At 37.0% G+C, this 23,465-nt stretch overlaps 1 protein-coding gene across 6 annotated transcripts in view; it reads left to right on the forward strand.

Annotated features, from left to right (window-relative positions):
• The window catches only part of ANO3 (anoctamin 3), a 133,728-nt gene that overhangs the window by 72,193 nt on the left and 38,070 nt on the right, over window positions 1-23,465 (forward strand). For all 6 annotated transcript variants that reach the window (XM_027705282.1, XM_027705283.1, XM_027705279.1 and 3 more), the window contains exons 5-12: window positions 3,324-3,476; window positions 5,185-5,285; window positions 8,971-9,015; window positions 14,330-14,461; window positions 15,930-16,036; window positions 17,456-17,511; window positions 19,924-20,045; window positions 21,242-21,376. In XM_027705282.1, the coding sequence (XP_027561083.1) occupies window positions 3,324-3,476; window positions 5,185-5,285; window positions 8,971-9,015; window positions 14,330-14,461; window positions 15,930-16,036; window positions 17,456-17,511; window positions 19,924-20,045; window positions 21,242-21,376 (851 nt within the window). The remainder of the gene's footprint in view (window positions 1-3,323; window positions 3,477-5,184; window positions 5,286-8,970; window positions 9,016-14,329; window positions 14,462-15,929; window positions 16,037-17,455; window positions 17,512-19,923; window positions 20,046-21,241; window positions 21,377-23,465) is intronic.

Genomic DNA, 23,465 nt, shown 5'->3' on the forward strand with positions numbered 1-23,465 from the left:
CCTGTTCTTCTTACACATTATGGAACTCCTTCAGATCAACTGAAAAAAACCCCGACTAAATCACCAGATAAATTCTTTTACTGGCACAGGTATTTCTGCATTATATGTGGGCAACATTGCTTGAGAACTGCACTGAAGTGAAACTAATGGTGCCAGTAGCATTCAAGTGAATCAGTCCTGAAATCAATATAGTATAGGTCAGGTTCACTGCACCAATGTGCTAAGTGGCTTCACTATTGCACTTCTCAACCCGTGGGGGTAGTACTCTGAAAGTGGTCTGAGAAAAACAGATGGAAAATTTCTTTCTGCTATAATGACTGATCATTGTTTCTTGAACGTTGCCCCCAAATAATTCTCTGTGGTGCGGATGAATCTGAGGTCATATTTGGATACTGTCATAATCTGAGAAATAAAATGTCTCTCTAAGACTGAAGAAAAGCCCCTGTTTCAGAACCGAGGAAAGAAAGGCTAGAAATAATAATCCAAAGAAAGGTAAAAGTGAATTACAAAAAGATAGATGTAATTTGCAAAATGTCTGTACAGAAATTGCATGAGCAGAGAATGCATAAGAGAAGTTCCAGATCTCCCCTTTGGGGGAATTTGGGCTAGGCTCTTTGTATTTGATTTTGCCTGCTTGATGAACCACAATAAAAGCAGCTCTGGTCTGATTTTGTGAAATACTTGTGCAGGTATCTTTCATTGTTGAAGAGCAGATTCATTGCTTATGTCTTGAACCTGAAAAAAGCTTGGGTTTTAAAAACTTCCATATTCAAATTTGTGGTTTTGAACCTTTAATCTACTAGCTCACCTTCAAACCTCTGCATCTTACATCTTCAGATCATCACACCTATGACATAAAAAGCTTTTACTACCATCCCCATTCAGAATTCTTAGAAAGGGTGACAGGCCCTGTGTTCAGTGTGCTATCAGTATAGTTTGACACTCTTTACTGCCTTAAATTGGACTTCAGATACTAGTTACCTAAATATGAAGAAAGATATTGAGGTGCTGGAGTGTGTGCAAAGAGGGATCGAGAGCACAAGTCTTATGAGGAGTGGCTGAGGAAGCTGGAGTTGTTCAGTTTGGAGAACAGGAGGCTCAGGGGGAATGTTACTGCTTTCCACAACTACGTGAAAGGAGGTTGTAGCCATGTGGGGGTCGGCCTCTTCTCCCAAGTACCAATTGACAGGACAAGATGAATCGTCCTCAAGTTACACCAGGGGATGTTTAGGGTGGGTATTAGGAAAAATTTCTTCACTGAGGGGGTTGTCAAGCACTGGAAGGGGCTGCCCAGGGAAGAGGGGGGAGTCACCATCCCTGGAGATCCTTAAGAGATGTGTAGATATGGCACTTAGGGACTTGGTTTAGTGGTGGACTGGGCAGTGCATTGGACTCCATGATCTTAAAGGATCATCAGCTGAAGCTTAATATACTCAAATAATGTTCCCAGGTATATGATGATGCACTCCTTTGTAATAGTAGATGGTCTGAGAAAGACTGTTGGTTTTTATTTTGGGACTTAAAAAAGCAAAGAAAGAGGAAGAATCTTGTTAGAACGCTTTAGGTTTTGCAGACAGAGTTCTCAGAAGCGCTAAATATATAAAAAGCTGGCAGCGAGGGGTGTGGGTGTAAGACAAATGTTTCACATAGAAACAAGTGAGCTGGTATCCAGTATTTATGCTGCTGATATCATGCACTAACACATGGTTCTGTTTATCAGTATCAATAGAGGGTGTAGCTATTGGATATAACACTGAGTATTATAAATTTCATATCCAAATAATCCAAATATCATTCATTTCTGAGACCCATTGTTTAAAAGATGCAGCATTCACAGACATCTGGTCCCATATATATATGTATATAGTTGTAATGTATCCTACTTGAAACCAACATGATTGTTGTGGACAATTTGTGTTTAAATGAGTGCTACTTCTCCAGAAGATGATGATAGTTTCTCAGTTTACCTTTTCAGATTTCAAGGTCTTCAGCACCTGGGGTTGCTGGTCAATAGCTGGCTGAACATGAGCCAGCAGCGTGCCCAGGTGGCCAAGAAGGCCAGTGGCATTCTGACCCGTGTCAGGAGTAGTGTGGCCAGCAGGGCTGTGATTATCTCTCTGTGCTGGGCACTGGCGAGGCCACACATTAATTGCTGTGTCCAGTTCTGGGCCCCTCATTTCAACACAGACATTGAGGTGCTGGAGTGAGTCCAGAAAAGGGCAACAAAGCTGGTGAGGGGTCTAGAGATTAAGTCATATGAGGAGCAGCTGAGGGAGCTGGGGGTGTTTGGTCAGAAGAGGAGGTTCAGAAGAGTCCTTATCACTCTCTACAACTGCTTGAAAGGAGGTCGTAGCAAGATGGGGGTCAGCCTCTTCTCCCAGGCAACTAGTGACAGAACAAGAGGAAATGGCCTCAAGCTGCACCAGGAGGGGTTCGGTTGGGTATCAGGAAGAACTTTTTCACTGAGAGGGTGGTTAAGCTTTGGAGAGGGCTGCCCAGGGAGGTGCTGGAGTCACCATCCCTGCAAGTGTTCAAGCAGCAACTGGACATGGCATTTAGTTTAGCTGTCATGGTGGTGGTTGGTCAAAGGTCCAATGATCTTGGAGGTTCTTTGCAGTGTAATGATTTTATGATTCCATAGTCTGACACCAGTTGATATAGTCTCTGCCTGTTCTGAATCATGCAAAGCACAGAATACAAAAATAGCTTGCATTAGCAGCAACATGTAAATCAGGGTTTTCCATATCAAGGTCAGACAATCCCTCGTGTTTGGAAGCATGGTGGGAAGCAACTAGGCAAGATTTAAACATTGCTAACATGGCATTGAAAGAGCACTTGGGCTAGAATATCCATGAAAACATTCCAATCAATACCATTTCTTTTTTAATTTTTTAGATTTATTTCTCTCTTGGAGAAAATACAAGTATGTTTGTTCTATAAAATTTGCCAAGGTATAAAACAGAGAGAAAATTGCTTTCATTTACTTGCCTTTAATTTTCTTTTTTAATTCCCCTTGAAAATAAGAATCAGCAGAAGTTCATATCAATACACATCACACAATAATTTTAAGGCTTTTTCACAGCTGAAAGAAATAACTAGAATATGGGTTTTGTGAAGCTGTTTTGTTTTGTTCTAATTAACTGGAAATCCTGAGCAACTGATGCATATTGACTTTTTATTCTTACAACTTTTTTACATATTCATCCTACAGCTATGTGGACATTTCTGTGGTTTAGGAAATGCTGTGTTATATGCAGTTCATGATGAGGCTCTTCAGCTTTTTAGATGCCATATTCAGTGTACTTTTATTATATTTTCTCTAGAGTGATGCCATGGCATCGTCAGGACTCTTCTTCAAAGATGGCAAAAAGCGCATTGATTACATCCTGGTCTACAAGAAATCAAGTCCACAGGTAGAAAAAAGAAGCACATTTGAGAAGAATTTGAGAGCAGAAGGGCTGATGTTAGAACGGGAGGTGAGTCTTGTGGCTTATGTGGCATAAAAACTTTACTGGACTGATCAAAAAAAAGATTCCTGACAATCTCACAAGCCTTTCCAGTCAGGCTGTCCCCACCATCTGCTTAATTGTATTAAACTAATAAGAAAAATTGTTTGATAGCGTGTGTTTAAAATGATTTGGGGATATGTGGTTGAGCACAGAGGTGTGGTGCAGTACACAGGGAAAAATTCCAGCTACTAATGCTTGCAGAACAGAAGAAGCCTCAGTAACCTGTGTTATTGCTTTAATATGTAACCTTTATGTCTTTCAGCAGAATGCATGATGCTAAATATCTCACTGTTTTTCAGAGGATTAAGGTTGTCACTGCCTAGTTAATCCATGGCTAGTAATAGAAGTATTAATATAAAAAAAGGAGAACAGAGTCAGGAAAACAGCCTTGTATTTTTGCTGTTTCATGAATCACCTACAAAACAGGTGTGTATTTAGTTTGTCCTGAAGTAAGATCCTATGCTTCATGTGTATCTCATCCTGATTTATTCTTTCCAACTCAGTAGAATGTGCTACGTTTAAGCAATGAGCTTTCAAGTTATAGCTCACAATGTAGCATATAAATATTAATAAATAACCTACTTGACTAAAATTCGCTTTTAAGGCTTTTAAGAATTGTTACAATCTAGTAGTAAAAATATCTAGTTTTGTTCCAGTTTCAATAAATAGTAAAATCTCAGCTATTGTCAATTCAGAATTATTGACACTTAAGAAAAAAAATTATGAGATCATCATTCTACATATCAAAGGTTTTAAATTGTCTTCCACTAGTATTTTTTTATCCACATCTTTTGAGAAAAGTAAAATCCTCGAGGTGGTACTATTGAGCTGTGATATGACTTTATGGAACTGGTAGGTAGAATTGTGAACATTTTAAGTGTTATTAACCCTTTAACTACATTTTCTTTTCCTTTACTTACCAAAACTTGCGAACTCAAGTTTTTGGAGGCTTTGATCAGCCTCAACTCAAATATTGAAATATCTACTTATAAAATCTCAAGCAAATACATCTGGGAGAAGGGTGTGGACTGCAGTCTTCATAAGAGAAGACAAATATAGAAACCTGTAAGGCTGAAACCCTTGTTTTATGTACAAATAAATTAGTGATGAAAAACTAATTTAGAGTATACCTTGTAATTTTTACAAAAAAAAAAATCTCAATTCATACAGAGATCACATTTAAAAGTTCCTAGCAGATATTGCAATTATTTAACCATTCCCTGGAGATACCATTTTGGCAGAGTGCAACCTGGAGCCTCCTCTCAGCTGTTCTTACTTCTCTAGCAACTGAGCATTCTTGTCCTTAAATGGGAGACACAGAGAATGGTCTTCAAACTGCTCAAGCTGAGATGATTTTGTGGAGATTTAGAATTAAGTAATTTATTCCATGTAAAAAAGTGCTGCGTGAAGTCTTTATTTTACTTGTGTTCATGAGCAAAGGTCTTTCCAGCAGAGTCCTTTTGTCATCCTAGCCTGGGCATATTATGGAGTTTGTAAGGGGAAAAAAGTTACTAATTTTCCTTGGTCTAGCTGAGAGCACTTACTGTGCTTTCAGACTTGCATGCCAACTTCAGACCTAAAATCAGAATTTGGCCCTGAAGAATGCTTCTAGGAAGGTAGTTGCCATAAAGGTTTAAATTATTAATGTGCATTTGTTTGCTACTTCTCTTTACAGCCAGCTGTTACAAACAGTGATATCATGTTTGTTAAAGTTCACTGTCCGTGGGAGACGTTGTGCAAATACGCAGAAAGAATGAACATCAGGATGCCTTTCAGGTATTGTGGAAACTATTTTAAGAAACCTATAATTTAGTGCTTGATATTAAAAGTTCATTATTTACTTAAGGCTAAAATGCAGTCTTTACAGCTCTGTAGCCAGCCACGCTCAAATTTGATTTGCTCATATTTGATTTACTGATGTGATGAGGAAGAGAGGAGAAACAAATAGTCCTACTCTTGCCACGTTTTTGCACAGTACTCTGGGGTGCTTGTTTTCAAACTTACCTTCTAAGTCAAATTGAGCATATGTCTTTAGAAAACACTGTTAGTAGTTCACACATTGTTTTGGATGTCCTTGGCAGAGTTTCAGATATTCTCCCTCTGAGCTCAAGTAATTCTCCATGGTTTTAGGGTTTTTCTGAAGCCTTCCCCAAAGGCAAGCAAAATGACAGAAAAAGCTTCCATGTCTCCGATATAACACGTCACAATTTGAGTAAAATGAGGTCCAGTAGCTTTCCTTAGGCAGAATAATGAACTGAACTGAGTTCCTTGTCTGTGTGCTAAACAAGTTCTGTCATACGTTTTTGCAATAAATATTTGTTATTGGTTTCTAGGACCAGGTTAAAATCTCCTGCAATAATACAGACATTTTTAAAGGAGAAAATGTGCCTTTTCAAATTGATTAATAATTCTCTTAGAGAGAGAGAAGAGCACATAGTGTTCCGTAAACCTCCTAAGGAGTTAAAGTGGTAACTAGACTCCAAAGTTGTGTGACTCATGGAAAATACCCTCACAGCACTCCTTTCTCACTCAAACTGCCAACTGCTCAGTGTTTCATGCTGTGGCAGTGTGGCTCTCTTGCATTGGTCCTAAGCCAGAAACAGTCATTGTGAAGCATCCTTTGCTCAAAACCTGCTTCACATACCCACCTCTGTAATGAGTTTCCACATCATCCCATTAAGCCTTCAAAGGCTTTTCCATAACAAAAATGTTTTCTCTAACAGTCATCTTCCATATGGTTAAGAATATCATTATAGTGCTGTTTGAACTTCTCTAATTTGAATAATACTTGTCAATATTTTAAATATAGAAGTATTTACGTATGTGTGTATGCACACATAAATAATCTAAATTCCAATTAAAAAATAATTTGTTCATTTTCGATACATGAAATCACAACATTAAGTTGGGTTTTAGCAATGGTTTGAATTCTTCATAATTTTAGTTACTTCACAGATCAATAGTACTCTTCAGAAAAAAAAAAGGCTGACTTTTGCAATGCTACTTCATTTGCAAGGCATTCTAGGCCATATTTGTTTGTTATATTATTAACTGACGTGTAAATATATTCTCTTTACTATTTCCCTGAAGTGTCTGATCCATGTTTCTTTTTCCTGGGCTTTAGCTTCTTTTTATCCCATTCAGTTCAGTACACCAAAAGTAGATAAAATGCTGAACTTTGTATTTTCACCATGTTGGGAATTTTGCTGTAGAATGAAATACATTTATTTGGTAAGAAACTTTTCCACCTCTACCTCTGTAATAGAACTGTCAGAAAAAGTAAATTGGTCAACACTGCTTTTCTCTTTAAAAAGATTTTAATAGGAATTTAAATGAAATTGCAATCTAAAACAGGCCAGCAGCCTGTCTGAAGTGTCCCCTACAGGAGATGAGCAGTGTTCCATGATGCCTTCTCTCTTTACTTCTGTAAAGTCTGTGGTTTAGAGGCTTAGAGTTTGTGGTTTAGAGGCTTGCTGAGGAGGCAGAGTTCATGTTGTTCATGTCATTCATGTCTTCATCTTTATATTTGCTCCTGATGGCTTTTCATGGATGCAAAAGTAACAATCTAGACTCCCATAACAACATGATGTGAACACGCTTTTTATAATTTCGTTACGTGTTCTGTCAAAACCACTTTTGTTTTTTTTAAGTCTTGAGCTTGCTTGTTTAAAGCAAACCTTTCCTAACTGGATGGCCTATGTTGTTTTCCTGAGGTGGGCAGAGGAACCTCAAATCATACAATTCTCTCACACAGTTACAGTGAACTAGAGTAGCTTCCTCCCAGAAAGTTTTAGGTCATCCTTAGATAGATTTAAGTAGGCCTGAGAGGAGAAGGGTGTTGGACTTGATGATCTGTGTGAGTCCCTTCTTACTTGAGATATCCTGTGAGTGTAAAAAGCAGATTATTTCTCTTAGCCTTTATTTGTTTTATCAGTGGTTTCTGACTGTCCAGTTTTAATGTATAGTTGAAAAGGAAGGTAACCTTCCTTGCAGTACTTTAATGCTGTACACCCTTGTTCTCTTGCACAGTCATGCAAAATTTGGGCTTTTGGTTATGGTCACAAAAATACACCACGTATCGGTATCATACATCAATAACACATGAAGAATTAAATTCATACTTTTTAGGTTCATTTTGCTCAATCCAGGAATCCAAACAAAATCGACAGAATTATTGTGACATGGGTTATTTCTCTCTATTGCTGCAAAGTAAAAATACTTTTTTTCTGACCCAAGGGACTACCCAGCATCCCAGAAGTCTTTTAGCGTGGCATTATACTAAAATGTGTTGGCAGATTTATAGGATCCATCGTATATATAATATTGATGGTATCTCAGTGTTTCAATTGCAAAAGGAAATTTTTCTAACATTTCAAAAGACAGCCAGTGGTAATGACTGTTCTCTTGTATGTAAGGCTGACTTTTGCAGTGCTGCTTTATTTCAAAGTATATGTATATGGTTTCAAACAGGATTTTTGTAAGCTCCAAGGTGAGGTAATAACTGAATTATAACTTTTAAAAAAAATTATAGATATTTTTGTTAAGTATATGGTCTGTCAGTAGAAATGTATTTCCAGAACTCAGACGAAAGTTTAATTTTATTTGTGTCTACAAATAAATCATGAAACATTATTATTATGTGTAATGAGTAAATTATTTGTATCTGTAACTTAGCTGGACTCCATCTGTGTGAAACAGCTAAGGGTAAAGGGAATTAAGGAAGGGTTTTGTTAAAAAAGTCTGAAAATCCTTTAATCATTGCTTCATTTGCAATTCTGCCTAGTGGTACTAAGTGTCAGGCTGCCAGCAGCCTGCAGATTGGTGGATAAACAATTTTCCAGTGGCCACATATTTTCCAGGCAACATATCTTTCTCACTCTTTTTAATGTATTAATTTCAGTGTTTCTTCAAGGTAAGTAATGTCCTTTATTCAATCTCAAATACTGCCCAGATGGGCAGTTGCAGATCTTGTTAAATCCTGAGGAATCTGCAAGACTGAGGCCTTTGTGTGGTGGAAATGTGACATGAAATGATAGGAGGAGACCAGAAGAAAGCCTGAAAACCTGAAACTAGGTGTGCAAAATATTATAGTGCAGCAAATAAGTCTCTATTTGCTTTCAGAATAACTGTTCTCAGAAGGCTTGACTGGGAATTCCTGGTCCTGTTTCTCTGGGTGTCTATAGGCAGTGAAAGGTGGAGGGAAAAGAACTGTTAAGTGAGTTATTTATTAGCTGTCGTTGTTGTTATTAGCTACAAATCTAAAATGTAATTTTGACTCAGGAACGAATGTAAAACTTAAAAAAAAAGTGAAACTATCTCAATTACAATTTTTAAAGTGATTTCACCTTTCCGTCTATGAAAATGCATGTTTTAGAATGTCCAACATTCTTCTTTAATGTATATGTCCTTTTCAACTGTATCCTACTTGATTAATCTCAGCTGATTTTTGCTGTTCTTTCAGGAAAAAATGTTATTACACTGACTGGAGGAGCAAAACCATGGGCAGGTTGGTGGGTGATGTGTAGCTTCTAATTTTGTCAGATAGTCACCCTGGCAAAGAAAATCCATTCGCAGTTGTAAATTTATCCATGAAACTTGGCAAATTGGATTATTTTCCTGAAAACTCAAAATATATCAGCTTAAAGTGTGAAAATATTCGTCTGTAATAAGGTGCAGTACTTTGAAGCTTTGCCAGCTATCATTTAAAAATCAAAAAATGTCCAGGGGGAAAAAAGCAAACCTTATCCTGGCCTTTAAGATTTAACGCTGGAGCCATCTCTGCCATTATCTCTGCTGAATCCAAGACATACTTTTTTAGCATGAGGCATAGTTTTGAGTGTATGTCTCAGATTCTGGCAGTCAGCTGTTTCCTTAGACATGCAAACGTATTTTCTCTCCTGTGTGTCCTGATGATCAGGAACAGATCAATGCCACACACAAAAAAAGGCTGCTTTGAACTTTTATTTGATGGCTGACAGAATAACTTGCAAAACTCACCTGTAAGCTCTGCTGTTGGTGGTGCTTCTGTCAGCCAGGAGAAGGGTACAAGAGGCTGTAGGGATGGGTGAAAGGAGCTTGCTGGGGAATGAGGATGGGGGACACTGTGAGCTGTAATCACTCCCCATTGCTCTGGTCAGACATAGTGATGTCTTGTAAATCATAATCACCAATGGAAAAGATACATGAAAATATTTTACATGAGGGAAATCTGAAAGAGTTCACTGTTTTGGGTTTCCTGGAGATGGGTCTTGAGATGAGATAACATCAGATTTCGGTTCTCTGTCGTTACTTTAGATGATGAAGAGCTCTCATTATTTCTCTGGAACAATTTAAGTACTCTCATGATAACAGTTTGCAAGATGATCTGCTAACAAAAACAGACAAAGCACTGTTGAACGGTAAAGGGAGAAAACTCAAACACAAAAGCAGATAAAATATATTGGAATAAAACAATCTACAACATAAATTTACAACTGCGTTTTTTCCTCTTCCCAGTCATTCGCATGCTTGCTCCATTTCAGCGTGCATTGTGAAAAATGTAAGTGATGTGCTTTTAATGCAAAGGCAAAATCAACAAGCTTTACTTCAAAATTGTCTCATTTCATCTGTAATCCATCTGGTGAGTCCTGCATATTAAATAAATTTATTTTCCTTATGTAGAAGGATATTTTCCCTATTCAGATATCTGAAACGTGCAACTGAAGTTGCACAGTACTTGTGAACCAAGTGATAAGCAATTTTCATGCCAGGTTGATTTTTCATTTGAGGCAAATGCTTTTACCTATGATGTCCTTTGTGAGAATTTGGGGATGAATATTTTTCTGAATATTTTTTCTGACACTTTGTATAATTCAGTGCACAAAGGAATAATGTGAAAACAAAGAGAAAAAAAGAAAGCTACATCTGAAAATGAAAGCTAACTCTAAAATTGCTGACATGCACGTTTCATCATTTTAACTTCTACAACTGTCATTGTTTCCTTGCATCTTACAACTTTTCAAACTCAACTGCTTGTCTGTAATTTATTAAATCTCTTGTTAATATTTCTAAGTTATTAAATAGAGTTTATAAGAGCTACAGTGAAGAACTTTATTAAAATCCCTGTGTATCAAATATAAAATTTTAAGGCTATAGAGTTTTTCTAATTTAGGAATATGAAGTAACACTAGTATATTAGACCCTGCTGTGACATGTACACTTCTCTGACTTTATTGATGTGGTTATATGACAGATGTTCTTTAAAAAGAACAAATGAAAGGACAGAAGATAAATGTAGTGCTTACTGGTACACTTTCTTTTATGTGTTATCTATGTGGTATCTCTCTATTTCTTTATTTATATACCTTTAGAAAAGTCCTTAACATTGTACTTAATCCTATGAAATGTGATTTCTGTTCATAGGATCATACTATAGAAAAAATTCTCTCATATTTATTGGGAGCAATAGTTGAAAAGCCTTCGAAAAATCTTCTCTAAGGAAAGGAATATGCAAGTAAATAGTGTGGGTATCAAAAATTGTCTGAACTCTCAGATTTAAGACTAAATAATCTAATAAATCAGTCTTGAATCTGCCATATTGGACATGCTGATTTCATGCTGGTAAAGAATGACATCAAGGAAAAGAAAATTAAAAGATAGTTGTCTTATAGTGCAGATTCCCTCTGCCCACTGAAATGTTGAAATCACTTAATACTTCTAAGGACAGAGAACCGAAAATTACTTTGTTTAGCAGCTGACCTGCAGCAAGTTTGCTTTGCAAAAGGAATTGTGAAATCTTATGGGTTTCAGTCTGCACACTGAAGTGAAATTGCTGATGTCATTCCAGGGAACAAACGTAGTATCTTTTTTTTTTTCCTTTTTTTTGATGATAATTGTGTCCATGTGTTGAATATGTCAACCATTACATGCTTCCCATTGCAAAACATGGAAAAGCACCATGCCCATGTAACTTGGTGGCACATGGGTGACATTTCTGGCCAGTCTTGAGAAGCACAAACACTGAACAAACTACTGGGTGGTGATTTCTGTCAAAACTACCTAACAAGACCGGTGGAGTTGCTTACTTCTGGTATCTCATTCCATGAGTTTGATTAGATAATGCTAAACTCACCTGTGCAGTGTTCCTTTGCATTGCAGTTATGTAGAATAAATGTAACCTGCAAGGATTTTTGCATGGACTAATTCTGTAAAAAAAAATTAACCAACCAAATAAATCGGAACAGTAACGCCGAGGTTGGAATTTGGGCAAAACTGACATTGCAAGCACCTTCATAAAATATTAAATTTTATAGCTAAGAGTGAAATGCACAGGTGTTTCAGAATACCTTGGTCTGAGGTGCACAGCATTCCAGGAACACCAACTGGAGTGGTTGCAGTAAGAGCATCCCTGAAGCAGCAGCCCATGTCTTGTGCTTCTGCTGGGACACTTTTGATCTCATTGCCTGAACTACTGACTTTCCCAGACCAGCTCTGTCTGCTTTTACTCTTACTGAATAGATGACATTGAATAGATTAAATCAGGAATCTGTCTAAACTGCTACTTTGGACCTAGAAAGCTACTCTGAGTAGAAATGCTAATACTTAGTCCTATGATTTAGGTAAAAGTTTTTTATTTAAATGAAGGCACCAGGAAAATTCAGTTCTTCTTCAACAGTAAAATAACATAAATCAGGAGAAGTGTCTTGTTGGATTATTTTTATACATGGGGGTGATGTTCTTTTCAGTTGCCATGCTATGTGAAGTCACTAACTTTTGAAATGATCAACCATAAGTGATGTAATGAAAAGGCAATAACAGCTTAGATAAAAAACCTTTTTGTCTCAGAAGAGAAACTGCAAATGTAATGGGGACATAAGTATTAATTTATTCCAATGCTGTCTTTCATGTTAAAAAGAACAGACATGAATTTTAAACGAGTTAATTTCTTTATTTTTTCATCTACTATTTTTTTTTTTTAGATTTTTGTATGGAAGAAATGGTCAAGACTTTTCACACAACCAATTTTAAAATAATTTCATGATAAAAGAGTCTGAAATTAGATGCACTGTTTTTCTCTTTTTCCTGATGCATCTGCATATTTTTCTCGTTAAAGAAAAGTCTGGATTTTGACTAAAAAAATCAGCATGTGTACGACAGAAAAAAAAATATGGAGAAAATAAAGGGAAACTGTAGTTATAGACACTGTGTACTGAGAGAACTTGCACTGGAACTAATAAAGATAATCAACTCATGCACTAAGGTATTATTAAGGAGACAGTTATGGGATGCACCTGCCTGGGAACTGTATTCTGTGTTTCAACTTCATGAACATGTTATGTTCTTTGGCTCCTAATGGTTAGAGTCAAACACAAGTGGTGGCTCTCAAGTTACATACAGAGTGTGCACCAATACCTTGGAATATATAGTGAGAAGAAAATGTTGAGAATTTTAAATGTAACTGTAAAACCCTGCTCCCACATTTGGCTGAGATTTCTGTCTGACACTGTGTCAAATAGGGGTAGAACATTTTTGCTGATGTTGATAATAAGAGGTACATCTTCACAAGGGTCACTTTGCTGCCTGAGAGCAATTTACTGTATCATCACTTATTACTCTTTATTATGAACATTATGAAATAATGTTCATGAACATTATGAAATATTGTTAACATCACGAAAAATAACTTTTTATTATAGACATTATGAGATGGGTAGCTGTGCTTCTGCTTAGCACAGGCAATGAAGTATTCACCTCAGAGGAAAAAAGAATTGTTACTAAATGTTACACTTTTTGTGGATATGAGATATATGTGCTTTATCTATCATGTATACATGTGCACTGAGTAGAGCCCAAATCCTACTGAGAAAAATACTGTTTAGGGAATGTTTTTCTCAAAATTAGACTTTTTTGGAATCTCTGATATGCTTATAGTGTCACAATATGGCACTTGTTTAGTATGAGATCTACTCCTTAAATATCCATATTGCATTACAGTTGAGTGTGAAAAAAGTATAGGTCATCAAGGAGTGCAAAATTGAAGTGATAAGTAACTTCGAGTGTTTGCTTGAAAATTTAGTGCACTTCACTATATTTACCCCGAATAAACAATGTCCTGAGACACTATTTAGGCTAGTTGCCAGTAGAAAAAAAACCCAAAACATTTATGTTGCCAGTATATAATCTAATTGAGGATACAACATTGATGTTCTGTTTGTCTTTTGTAGTGTTAATTTTTAGGAATCTGGAGGAAGCCATATCTAGCTTTTTTTTTTTTTTCCTAAATACTGCATAACCATTTCAGTGTAACACGATTTGATATTTAGGTATACTGTTTCATAAGGCAATATCAGTTCTTAGATTTTTAGGAAAATTTTGCAGGGAAAAGCTTTCTGCAGTCAGAAAACCGTAATCTGATCCTCACTCTTATATTTACTTTTACATTTATGAATTTTACTGTGAGTCTTGCCAGGCAAGAGAGGGGGGAGGAGTTCCACTTGAGAAAGTAATTTGATATGTTCTTGAGTAAAGCATAAGCATCCACCGTTCTGCCAGGTGAACTACTTTGGAAAATTATTTTTTCCAATTTTTTCGATACTGCAGTCGCATCTCAAACCGTATCCCACTAATTTTAGGACGAGTTGCGCTCAAGTAAAGTGTGCAGGATGGATTGCAAACAAATATTTTTCATTTTGCTTTTTAACTCCTTATTTTCTTTTAGTTGCCTAATGTGGAAATTTCCTGATTTCATTTCATTTCTGGTGCGATGTCACTAAACGTACGATGCTGGAGATAGAAATCCCGGGGAGGTGAGAGCGCGTAAATCTGATTTCTCGCTGTCTCAGTTTGCAGAGGAATATGAGGGAGCTGAAAAGTTGGTTGCCCAGAAACCCAATGAAGCTTGATAAGGAGGCCCTGCCTGATCTGGAGGAGACAGATTGCTACACAGCACCCTTCAGCCGTGCTCGCATCCACCAGTAAGTGCTGGAGCTGGAAAGGCAGCGCCAGAGACCTCAAGGATTTTCTGTTTTCTCATTTCTGCCAGAGAGGCAGCTGCTGACAAATGGTCACTGGCAAATGTCTAAGTATTGTATTAGGTGTTTTTATGCGTTTTCTCTTAAAGCCAAAAATCTACTCTGTCTTACCTGTTACTGGATGGTCACTCGGTAGCACAGGAAGAAATTGGACTGAAAAATTATTGCTGCCTCTTTGGTTTAGAAGTTTTTCAGTTTTTCTTTCCATTGCATTACAAAATGCAAATACTTGCTCAAGTTGGCTTTGCTTAATTACATATTTAACTTAGGCAAAACCTGATACAGCTGTTGATATTGGGAACACCTGGAGGCAAGCTAAAACCAGGGATGATTTCTTTTTTAAGCTAAAACCAGGGATGATTTTTTTTTTTAAGCTAAAACCAGGGATGATTTTTTTTTAAGCTAAAACCAGGGATGATTTTTTTTTTAAGCTAAAACCAGGGATGATTTTTTTTCCTGTCTTATCAGATCTGCGTTTAAAAAGGTCTCTTGCCTCTGAAAGTACAAATATATGTACACCAAATGTCAACTATATGTGGTCAAATCAGCATGTTGGCAGTGATGTAGGAAAACTGTGCCGTAAATCTTTTCAGTACCCAAAAAATTAGAATTTAAAATTCTGACTGTTCCTTATTTTCTGACCATTGTTTTAGGAGAGAAAACTTAATTTAAAGTAGAAATATGAATTAGGCTAAACAGGATTTCTTCTACTCAGTAAAGAAGCTATATTCTAGTGGACTGACTTTACCCCTGAAAGACAGAGTAATTGCATGATAGCCTCCCTTTTTTTTTTTTCCCCCAGTAATTGCCTATATTGCAATGGGTCAAGCCCCTGGTTTTAGTGGTTTTTTTTCTCAACCAGCTCAGCTGATGTAACCAACTGTTAATAGTATCACTTTTGGCACAGCTGAGGAGGCAAAAGCTCCTGCATGTCGGATTTCTGGCATCCAGAATGGAGCCATCTGTGCAAGGATGCTTTATTTGGCTCCATCCTAGGATACTCTAAGGGCAAATGGTTCTGGAGATGCTACTCAAGTTTCCAGTGCATGGATATTTTTTTTTTTTTTAAATTAGTAGTTTTGGTGGTTCCATGCCATAGACATCTGTCACCTCATAAGTAATTTGAATTTAACGCCACCACTGCTACTGAAGATCTTTAATTAACTATATCCAGAACAGAAATTACCTAGATAGTAGGATAGTTTAGAATTTACTTTTAGTTGTTCTGTTATCCCAAAAATTATCTGTGATGAGGATAACTTTATTGGACCTGCTCTAGGGATGTAAGATCTTATTCAGTAACCAAGGAAAGTAAAGATCCAAATCATTGTAAGAAGGAAAGACTCGAGCAGCTATGTTTCAACACATGTGCATTGTTTTGAATATTAAAAAACATTAATTATTTTAATAGTTTTACGATAAACAACAAAGATAGCTTCTTCAGCAATTCCACAAGAAGTAGAATCGTGCATCACGTGCTACAGAGAACTAAGTATGAAGATGGAAAATCCAAAATGGGTGAGAATGCTGTATTATTTTTCCTAACTTGAAGCTATAAAATTTTATATCTTTACTCGCCTGAAAAAATACCATTTGAGTAAAATAATTTAATTTTTTCTTTCCTTGAAATCTTTTCGTTCACTCCGGATCAGAGTTGAAGCAGTGTCCCATCATCTTCCTAAGTAACTCAGTGAAAATTGGCAATATTTTTCACCTAATTACTCATTCCTTAAAATAAAATGGAGAGGTTGTTATAATTTTACATGATCAAGAGCCACAATAAAGGTAACATATACCTCAGAAAACTGACAGGGTTTTCAAGGACTGATCCTAATATTTCTGCTGCTGTCCAGCAGTTCCAGTCCAGCAGAATCGATGTGAGCTACACTTGACTTATTTGAGGTCTCTGTGCAAATCACAGGCAGTTGATCTGAAGACTAAATTCGGTTTATATCAACACTCCTTATATAACATTAGTTTTTAGAAGATCTGCCTATTAATTTTCATTTGAAATGACCAATGGAGGGATGTATGCATGATTTCCTGTTTTTTCTGCAGGAATTAAATTAAGAGTTAAATAAGTAGTGGCGTATTAAAACCTTACACTTCTGAAAATTAAACAAATTACAGAAGGTTGTTCCTTGAGTTTCTGAAGAAAAGCAGTAGTAAGAAAAACATAGATAACAAAGATTCAAATCTAACACCTTTGCAGTTGATGATGGCAAATTTCATTGTGAGATTAATTTAGCATAACTTGTATATTTGGACAGTCAAATCTGAATTCCACCACATGTACTTATTTCTTGGGGAAACTCTTGGCTACAGGTCTGCACTTACAGGCAACTGAATCTTTTCATTGTAACTGTCAATGGTTATTTATTTTTTATTTTTATAATGTGCTGTGATAGCATAACAAAAACCTGGATTTAGGAAGACTCAAGCAACTGAACCAAAATGCAGTAGTCAGTGTGGTGCAGAACACTGCTCTGATATGAAGTTCAATTGGCTTAAATTTAAAAATACCAGGTTAGCTTTTAACCCTGCTGGGGTTTCACTGCCTCAGGGGTTGTGTGTCCATACCACTCTCTGAGTATGTCAGATCATCTGGTTACCCATAAAATCTGGATCATGTGCTCTGGTGAGTACAACAGGAATGTAACTATCTTCTCACGCTCCATCTGACACAAGCACCCAATGCTGAGAGAAAAGTTGCAGGCTTTGGCCCTCAGCAAGTTGCTGTAGTTTGACAGAGCCAGAAATCTGAAAGGATCAACAAGACCTGCTCAAATAATTGGTGGGATTATTGATTATTGTCATCTTTAGCATCCTGATCATCTAATATTAATTTGTATTCTCAATATGACTTGAAAATTCACACTACTTGAAAAATGTGTGTAAAATATTGATATCAGAACTAATGCTTTTTGTTTTTTTAAGGTATTAATAGGTTACTAAATAACGGAACATATGAAGCAGCATTTCCACCACATGAGGTAACCTGGTTAATTTGATTTTTATTTCTACATTTAGTTAAAGCGTGCCCTCATGGTTTGGGATCCTACTTTAAGTTTGTCCTGCAAATTTTTAATTTCACTATGTAATCTGTTGATACTTTTTTTATTTGTAGCTCTTCCTTTAATATTGACTTTTAAATTTTTCCTTACATTGTGTATTATAATAACATCCTGGAGCATTTTCTTGCTGAACTAGGATATTATAATTTCTACCTGATTTTTATGAACTGGACAATGCCTGTGGAGTTCTTAATGAGAGTATCAGTTGTTCCAAATTTTTCCAGTCATTTATATTAAATTGTTTTTGCTTACCACCTACAAAATGTTTTGTTTTTCTAATAGCTTGGGCATTTGATCACAGTTAGGGAGACCAACTTAATTATTTCCCATTTAGTCTTTCCTGAACAGTTCTGGATAATTTCTACTTGACAATATCTTTTTCAGTAGGTTAGAGTGTACAGTGAAGACTGTAAACCTATGAAGTAAAAAAAAAACTTGTGTATGACTTAAGAGGGTTTTCAGACAATCTTTTGGTATTGAAAGCCACACATCTTCAGACATTTGAAATGCTCTCAGGAGTGTGGTAGTTGCAGCTCTGAACTCTGTGGTTGTTTGGGCTCCATATCGTGACTTGGTCTCATGTTTCGAAGGACTGGGTGTTGCAAGTGGCTGAGAGTAATTTTTTTTAATATGCTATTAATAATTAAATACTGGGAATATAGAGGGGGAGTATTTTAGATAAATAATTTAACATCATTGTTAACGCTTCAGCTGTGTGCTACTGACTTCAGGGAAAAGCTGGCTGTACTACCAGAAAAGCCTGTGAAGCTTTCTCTGGCATCAAAGCTATGCTGTCATATCCATTTTATATGTTCCTCTTTTTTAGCATAAGCTACTGTTACCACATTTCACTTCAGATTGATGAAGTCATATTTTTAAGCTACTTTTATCTTAATTGCTGCCTGACTTGATGCTAGGGACTAGTGGTTAAACATTCAATTTTTTTTTATTTTTTTTTTTAATTTTTTTTCTTTGCTACATGAGCAAATAAGAGTGAAAATTCAATCCCAGTGGGAATGCTGAGACTTGAACTCTATTATGGATAAACAGTGCAGAAAGAAGCAGGGAAAAAAATATTTTAAAACATGCAGCACTGGGTAATGCTGTATGCATTGCAGTCATTCAGCCAGCTGACTGTGAGAATAAGTTAATGCTCTGTTCCTAGGTGTTCCTAGATGTTGCAAAGGTCAGAGTTGACATCTTTGGTGTGCTGTTTTGCTGACTGCAAGGAGAAAGGAGTAGACTTGGACTCTTTGCTATGTTCAGCTTTGTTTTTAACTCATTCTTAAGCCAGAGGATCAGCAGATTGCAACAAGTAAATGGTGTTCTTTGAATCGTGGGGAATGCTCAAGATTTCAAATAAATGATAAAATTCTAAATGGCTGAATTACATGGATCTACCAGGGTAAAGAATCTGTCTGATCACTAACTCTAAACTACTGCTCTGGGGAGCTTCCTCACAACAAATGACTTGGCTCACTTTCAGTTAATTGATCAAATATTTTCTTTACCATGGCCAAGTGGTGGGGGTTTTTTGGGGAAAAAGTTCAACTAAGGGAAATATCCTGCTTCGGAATTGGAGCAAAATTACAAATACAAGAGATTCTGCTCAGCATTGTTCTAGCAAATCTGTGTGTTACCTTTTGACTACCAAGCATGAGGCTGTTATTTCAGTCTGTCACATGGTCTGTAAATGTCAGACATGGCCTGGGAAGGATTCCTTTTGGGTCAGACTGACTCTATGTTCTGGTTTTAATGCCTCAAGAGTCCTATGCAGCTTCAAAATGTTGCCAGTCCTGTTGTTTCCATCATCTTAGAAAATGTGTACCACACAAAGACTAAATTTTTTATATACTTTCAAACGGTAGTGAATTAAAGTCATAGAAAATGTCCAGGAGAAGAGAACTGAGCTGATGTACCAGAAATTTCTAAAATTTTGTAGAAGAGACAAAAAAAAGACACCACAAACATCTCTTGAAAATTTTTGAAGAATTGAAATAGGTGAAAGCATACAAATAGGCATATATTAGTGAAATAGAAGCAATGTACTTGAAGTCATGTAAAGAGTTGAGTACTTCTTTATAGTCTTGTATTAATATGTTTCTGTCATTAATTATTAGAGAAACTGGCCATTTCAGAAGCATATGTAACCCTATCTCTTCTGTCAGGCTTATATTAGTTCCAGGTGACATATCCCAGAAGTGTCCAGAATAAGAGACTTATTTATTAAGGAATATTTCTATTAAAATTACATTCAAAAATACCTAAGAAACTTACATATTTTTCCATAGTGCCTAGTAATGTACTTATATTTCTTTGTGGTTTTTTCAGGGAAGCCACAAAAGCAGACATCCCATCAAAACACACGGAGCACAGAATCACAGACACCTCTTGTATGAGCGTTGGGCACGGTGGGGAATGTGGTACAAATACCAACCTCTTGATTTAATCAGGTATTAGTACTTTGAAGAGTTTCTGTGATACAAACAGCCTGGCAACAGTGTGCTAACCATACTCCTAAATTCCTGGTGCTTTCCTATAACATTTCACTCTTATCAGATAAGACTGGGATTCTCTAAGTTGCTTCTTTTGGGTGGTCTTTTGTGTAGGGCTGTTTATTTCAAATGAGTCTGCATAAAAGACACGTAGTTCCAACTGCTCCAGCCTTTGCAGTGTGAAACTTAAATACAAACTCAGGATGTGGTCTGCTGATCAGAGACACTTGCCCCTCATGAGAGCAGCTCTGAGAGCAGACTCTTATCCACGTGGACAGTCCATGTTACCAGATGCAGTGAACTTAAAATGTGACTCAATTGTAACCTTGTAATGTGGGTTTAAATAAACTCCTGTTTATATGTCTTAGAATTAATGTAATAGGTTACCAAATGTAAAGTAGAGAAATATATATAATTGAAGTTTAATAATGGTGATACTTGAGTTTCATGCTTTCCTCCTCTGACATTGAATACCAATAATTCATTTTCCTTGCTGTCAGTTTTTATTCTTGATCTGACAGTCATAACCAATCATCCTTGGAGCTAAGCATGTGCCATGGGACAATTCTGTGCTGTATCATCCTTGATTGACTTTCTGATCATTGCTGCTTCATCTGTTCTAGCAACTGATACTCAAGTTTTGAAGAATTAAGGCTCAGTCTTCAGCTTGTGTTTTCAGACCATTGTTCTCACTAATAATAGTTTGAAATATGTCGTGTTACATGATTATCTATCATAAATGCCTTTTATAATAGAATACTTAGATCATACCAACTTACTTTATTCCTTTCCAGAACTTTTTGTATCTGTGTACATCTCTCTCTCTCTCTCTCTCTCTCTCCTCCCACTCTTAATTAAAAACTAACTAAACTAATAATGTTGATACTGGTACATCTACTTAGCCATTGCAAGGACATGCAAATTACAGAGGCACTTCAGTTATATCCTTGTATATCCTCATAAGTCTGCAATTGATGTCACTAGAATGTTATATTATAGCCTGAAAAAAGAACCCCACCTTTTGGTAATCTGCCAATTTTGCCATAAACTTGTGGTGGTAGTTCCTTGTTAGAATTATTCTGCTACTGTGATAATAGAGATAGATAGAAGTCACCATAAGTTTTCACTTTAAACAATGTTTCCTTTTCATGTAGGCGATATTTTGGTGAAAAAATTGGACTGTATTTTGCCTGGCTGGGATGGTATACTGGGATGCTTATTCCTGCTGCCCTGGTTGGGCTCTTTGTTTTCCTCTATGGATTATTTACAATGGATTCCAGCCAAGTAAGGTAAAATCCTATTTAATAACATGTAATAGCCTGTTGAAAATTAAGAACACTGTGACACAACTGAGATTGTTATACTTTTAAATGTTTTCCAGATATGGTAATCATGTAAAAATAACCAAATAGAATATTATGCACTTGAGTCAAGTGTATACACTTTGCATATCTGTTTTGCATCCAGCTGGATGCACACCATTGACAGCAACTGTTCTTACTGCTGCATCCACAGTGAGTCCTTCTGTCTGGAAGGAAAAACAGACCAACCTGTCTTTAAGGACCAATTCTACTGTTGTAGATACTGCAATAGTTGTTGATCTAATCCAAGACATATTCCCTGTTTACCTCCACCTTGCCTGTAACTTCAGGCTGTAGTACAGTTGCTAAACTTCAACTTCCTTTTGCCTATGCCTTTTTTTTTGTCTCCCTGCATTAAGAGTGGCAAACTTGGAGTCTTAACAAAATTCTTATCTTTGTCAGTGTAACTTGAAGCCAGGAGACTCAGCTTGAGGGAGGTTACAACCACATGAAATGAACCAAGTTTTCAAGTTTCCCACTGTTGTGATTTTGCTCTGAGACGGGTTTATGTCAATTTAGAAGTTGTGATGAGCGTGCTTAAGTTAAGGGCTGACTGTACTTTTGGGGACTGTTTCAGAGGATGCACCCTCATTACAAAGTTTTCCATCACTATCAGTCCTCTTACAATTGCAACTGTTCCTCCAAGCAGTTTGGGAGCTTAGGCTGTAAGTATACTTGGAGTCAGATTTCACAGAAAGTGTTGTTTCTTGGGCTTTGAGCAAGACTGTATTAAGTTTTCTTTATGGAATTTTCTTTAACTTGTATTTCACTTTCACAGTGAGTTATATTCTATAGTGTTGTAATGCATGCCTTTTTTTTGTCTTGCTTTTTACAGCAAACTCATGAGAAACTGTACAAATTCAAGCTGCATCAAATGCAGTTAAATGCAATAAATGTATCAGACAGGAAACTATGCTGTCTTTAAGATATTGTTCTCTGTATTAGGATTGTTTGTCACCATAAATGCTTGCAAAATACAATGGATATGAAGTCAAGGATCAGCCTGTTCTTAGAGCACAGGGACTAGAGCTGTTGAACTGAAAATCTTGTGTTTGTTGCATGTACAGTGGCAGTTTCAATAAAGGGGGAACGAGGGGCCATAATCTACTATTATCACGATATATCTTAGTATATCAGGCACTCCTTGGGGAAGAGAAAAGTGTGGCATTGACAACTCCCCAAGAAAAAGAACAAAATTTCTAATAACTTCATTCTTTCCAACTGTAAGCTATTGTATGCTTGCATATCATAGAATCTTAGAATATCCTGAATTGGAAGGGACCCACAAGGATCATCAAAGTCCAGCTCCTGGCCCTGCATAGGACAGCCCCAAGAATCACACCACGTGCCTGAGAGCGTTGTCCAAACGCTTCTTGAACTCTGCCAGGCTTGGTGCTGTGACCACTGCCCTGGGGAGCCTGTTCAGTGCCCAACCACCCTCTGATTGAAGAACCTTTTTCTAACATCCAACCTCATCCTCCCCTGACACAACTTCAGGCCACTGCCTCTGGTCCTGTCACTGGTCATCAGAGAGAAGAGGAAGCTGTAGACTGCTATGAGGTCTCCCCTCAGTCTACTCTTCTCCAGGCTGAACAAGCCAAGTAACCTCAGCCACTTACGGCTTCCCCTCTAGGCCCTTCACCATCTTTGTAGCACTCCTTTGGGCTCTCTCTAATAGCTTTTTATCTTTCTTATATTGTGGCACCCAAAACTGCACACTGTACTCAAGGTGAGGATGCACCAGCACAGGGTAGAGCAGGACAGTCACCTCCTGTGTGTCATACACTTCTCCCAAGAACACGTGAACATGCAACTCTTGTTAAGTTCTTTTAACAGAGAGATGCAGTTGTCTTCCTTGCTGAAGGTTGCAGGATATAAATCCCGTGAGCACAGAGGTAGGCTGTCTTCCAAGGTTTCCTGCCCTCAGTTTTTTCCCTTTGCTGCTGCTGAGTAGCTGCAGACGGAACACACAGACCTGAGTTTGTCCCCATGGGGGCTGGTTGTATTGGGTCCCACC

The sequence above is a fragment of the Neopelma chrysocephalum genome, unplaced genomic scaffold, assembly GCF_003984885.1.
Source record: "Neopelma chrysocephalum unplaced genomic scaffold, ASM398488v2 Primary Assembly neopelma1_323, whole genome shotgun sequence".
In the NCBI taxonomy this organism is placed as follows: Eukaryota; Metazoa; Chordata; class Aves; order Passeriformes; family Pipridae; genus Neopelma; species Neopelma chrysocephalum.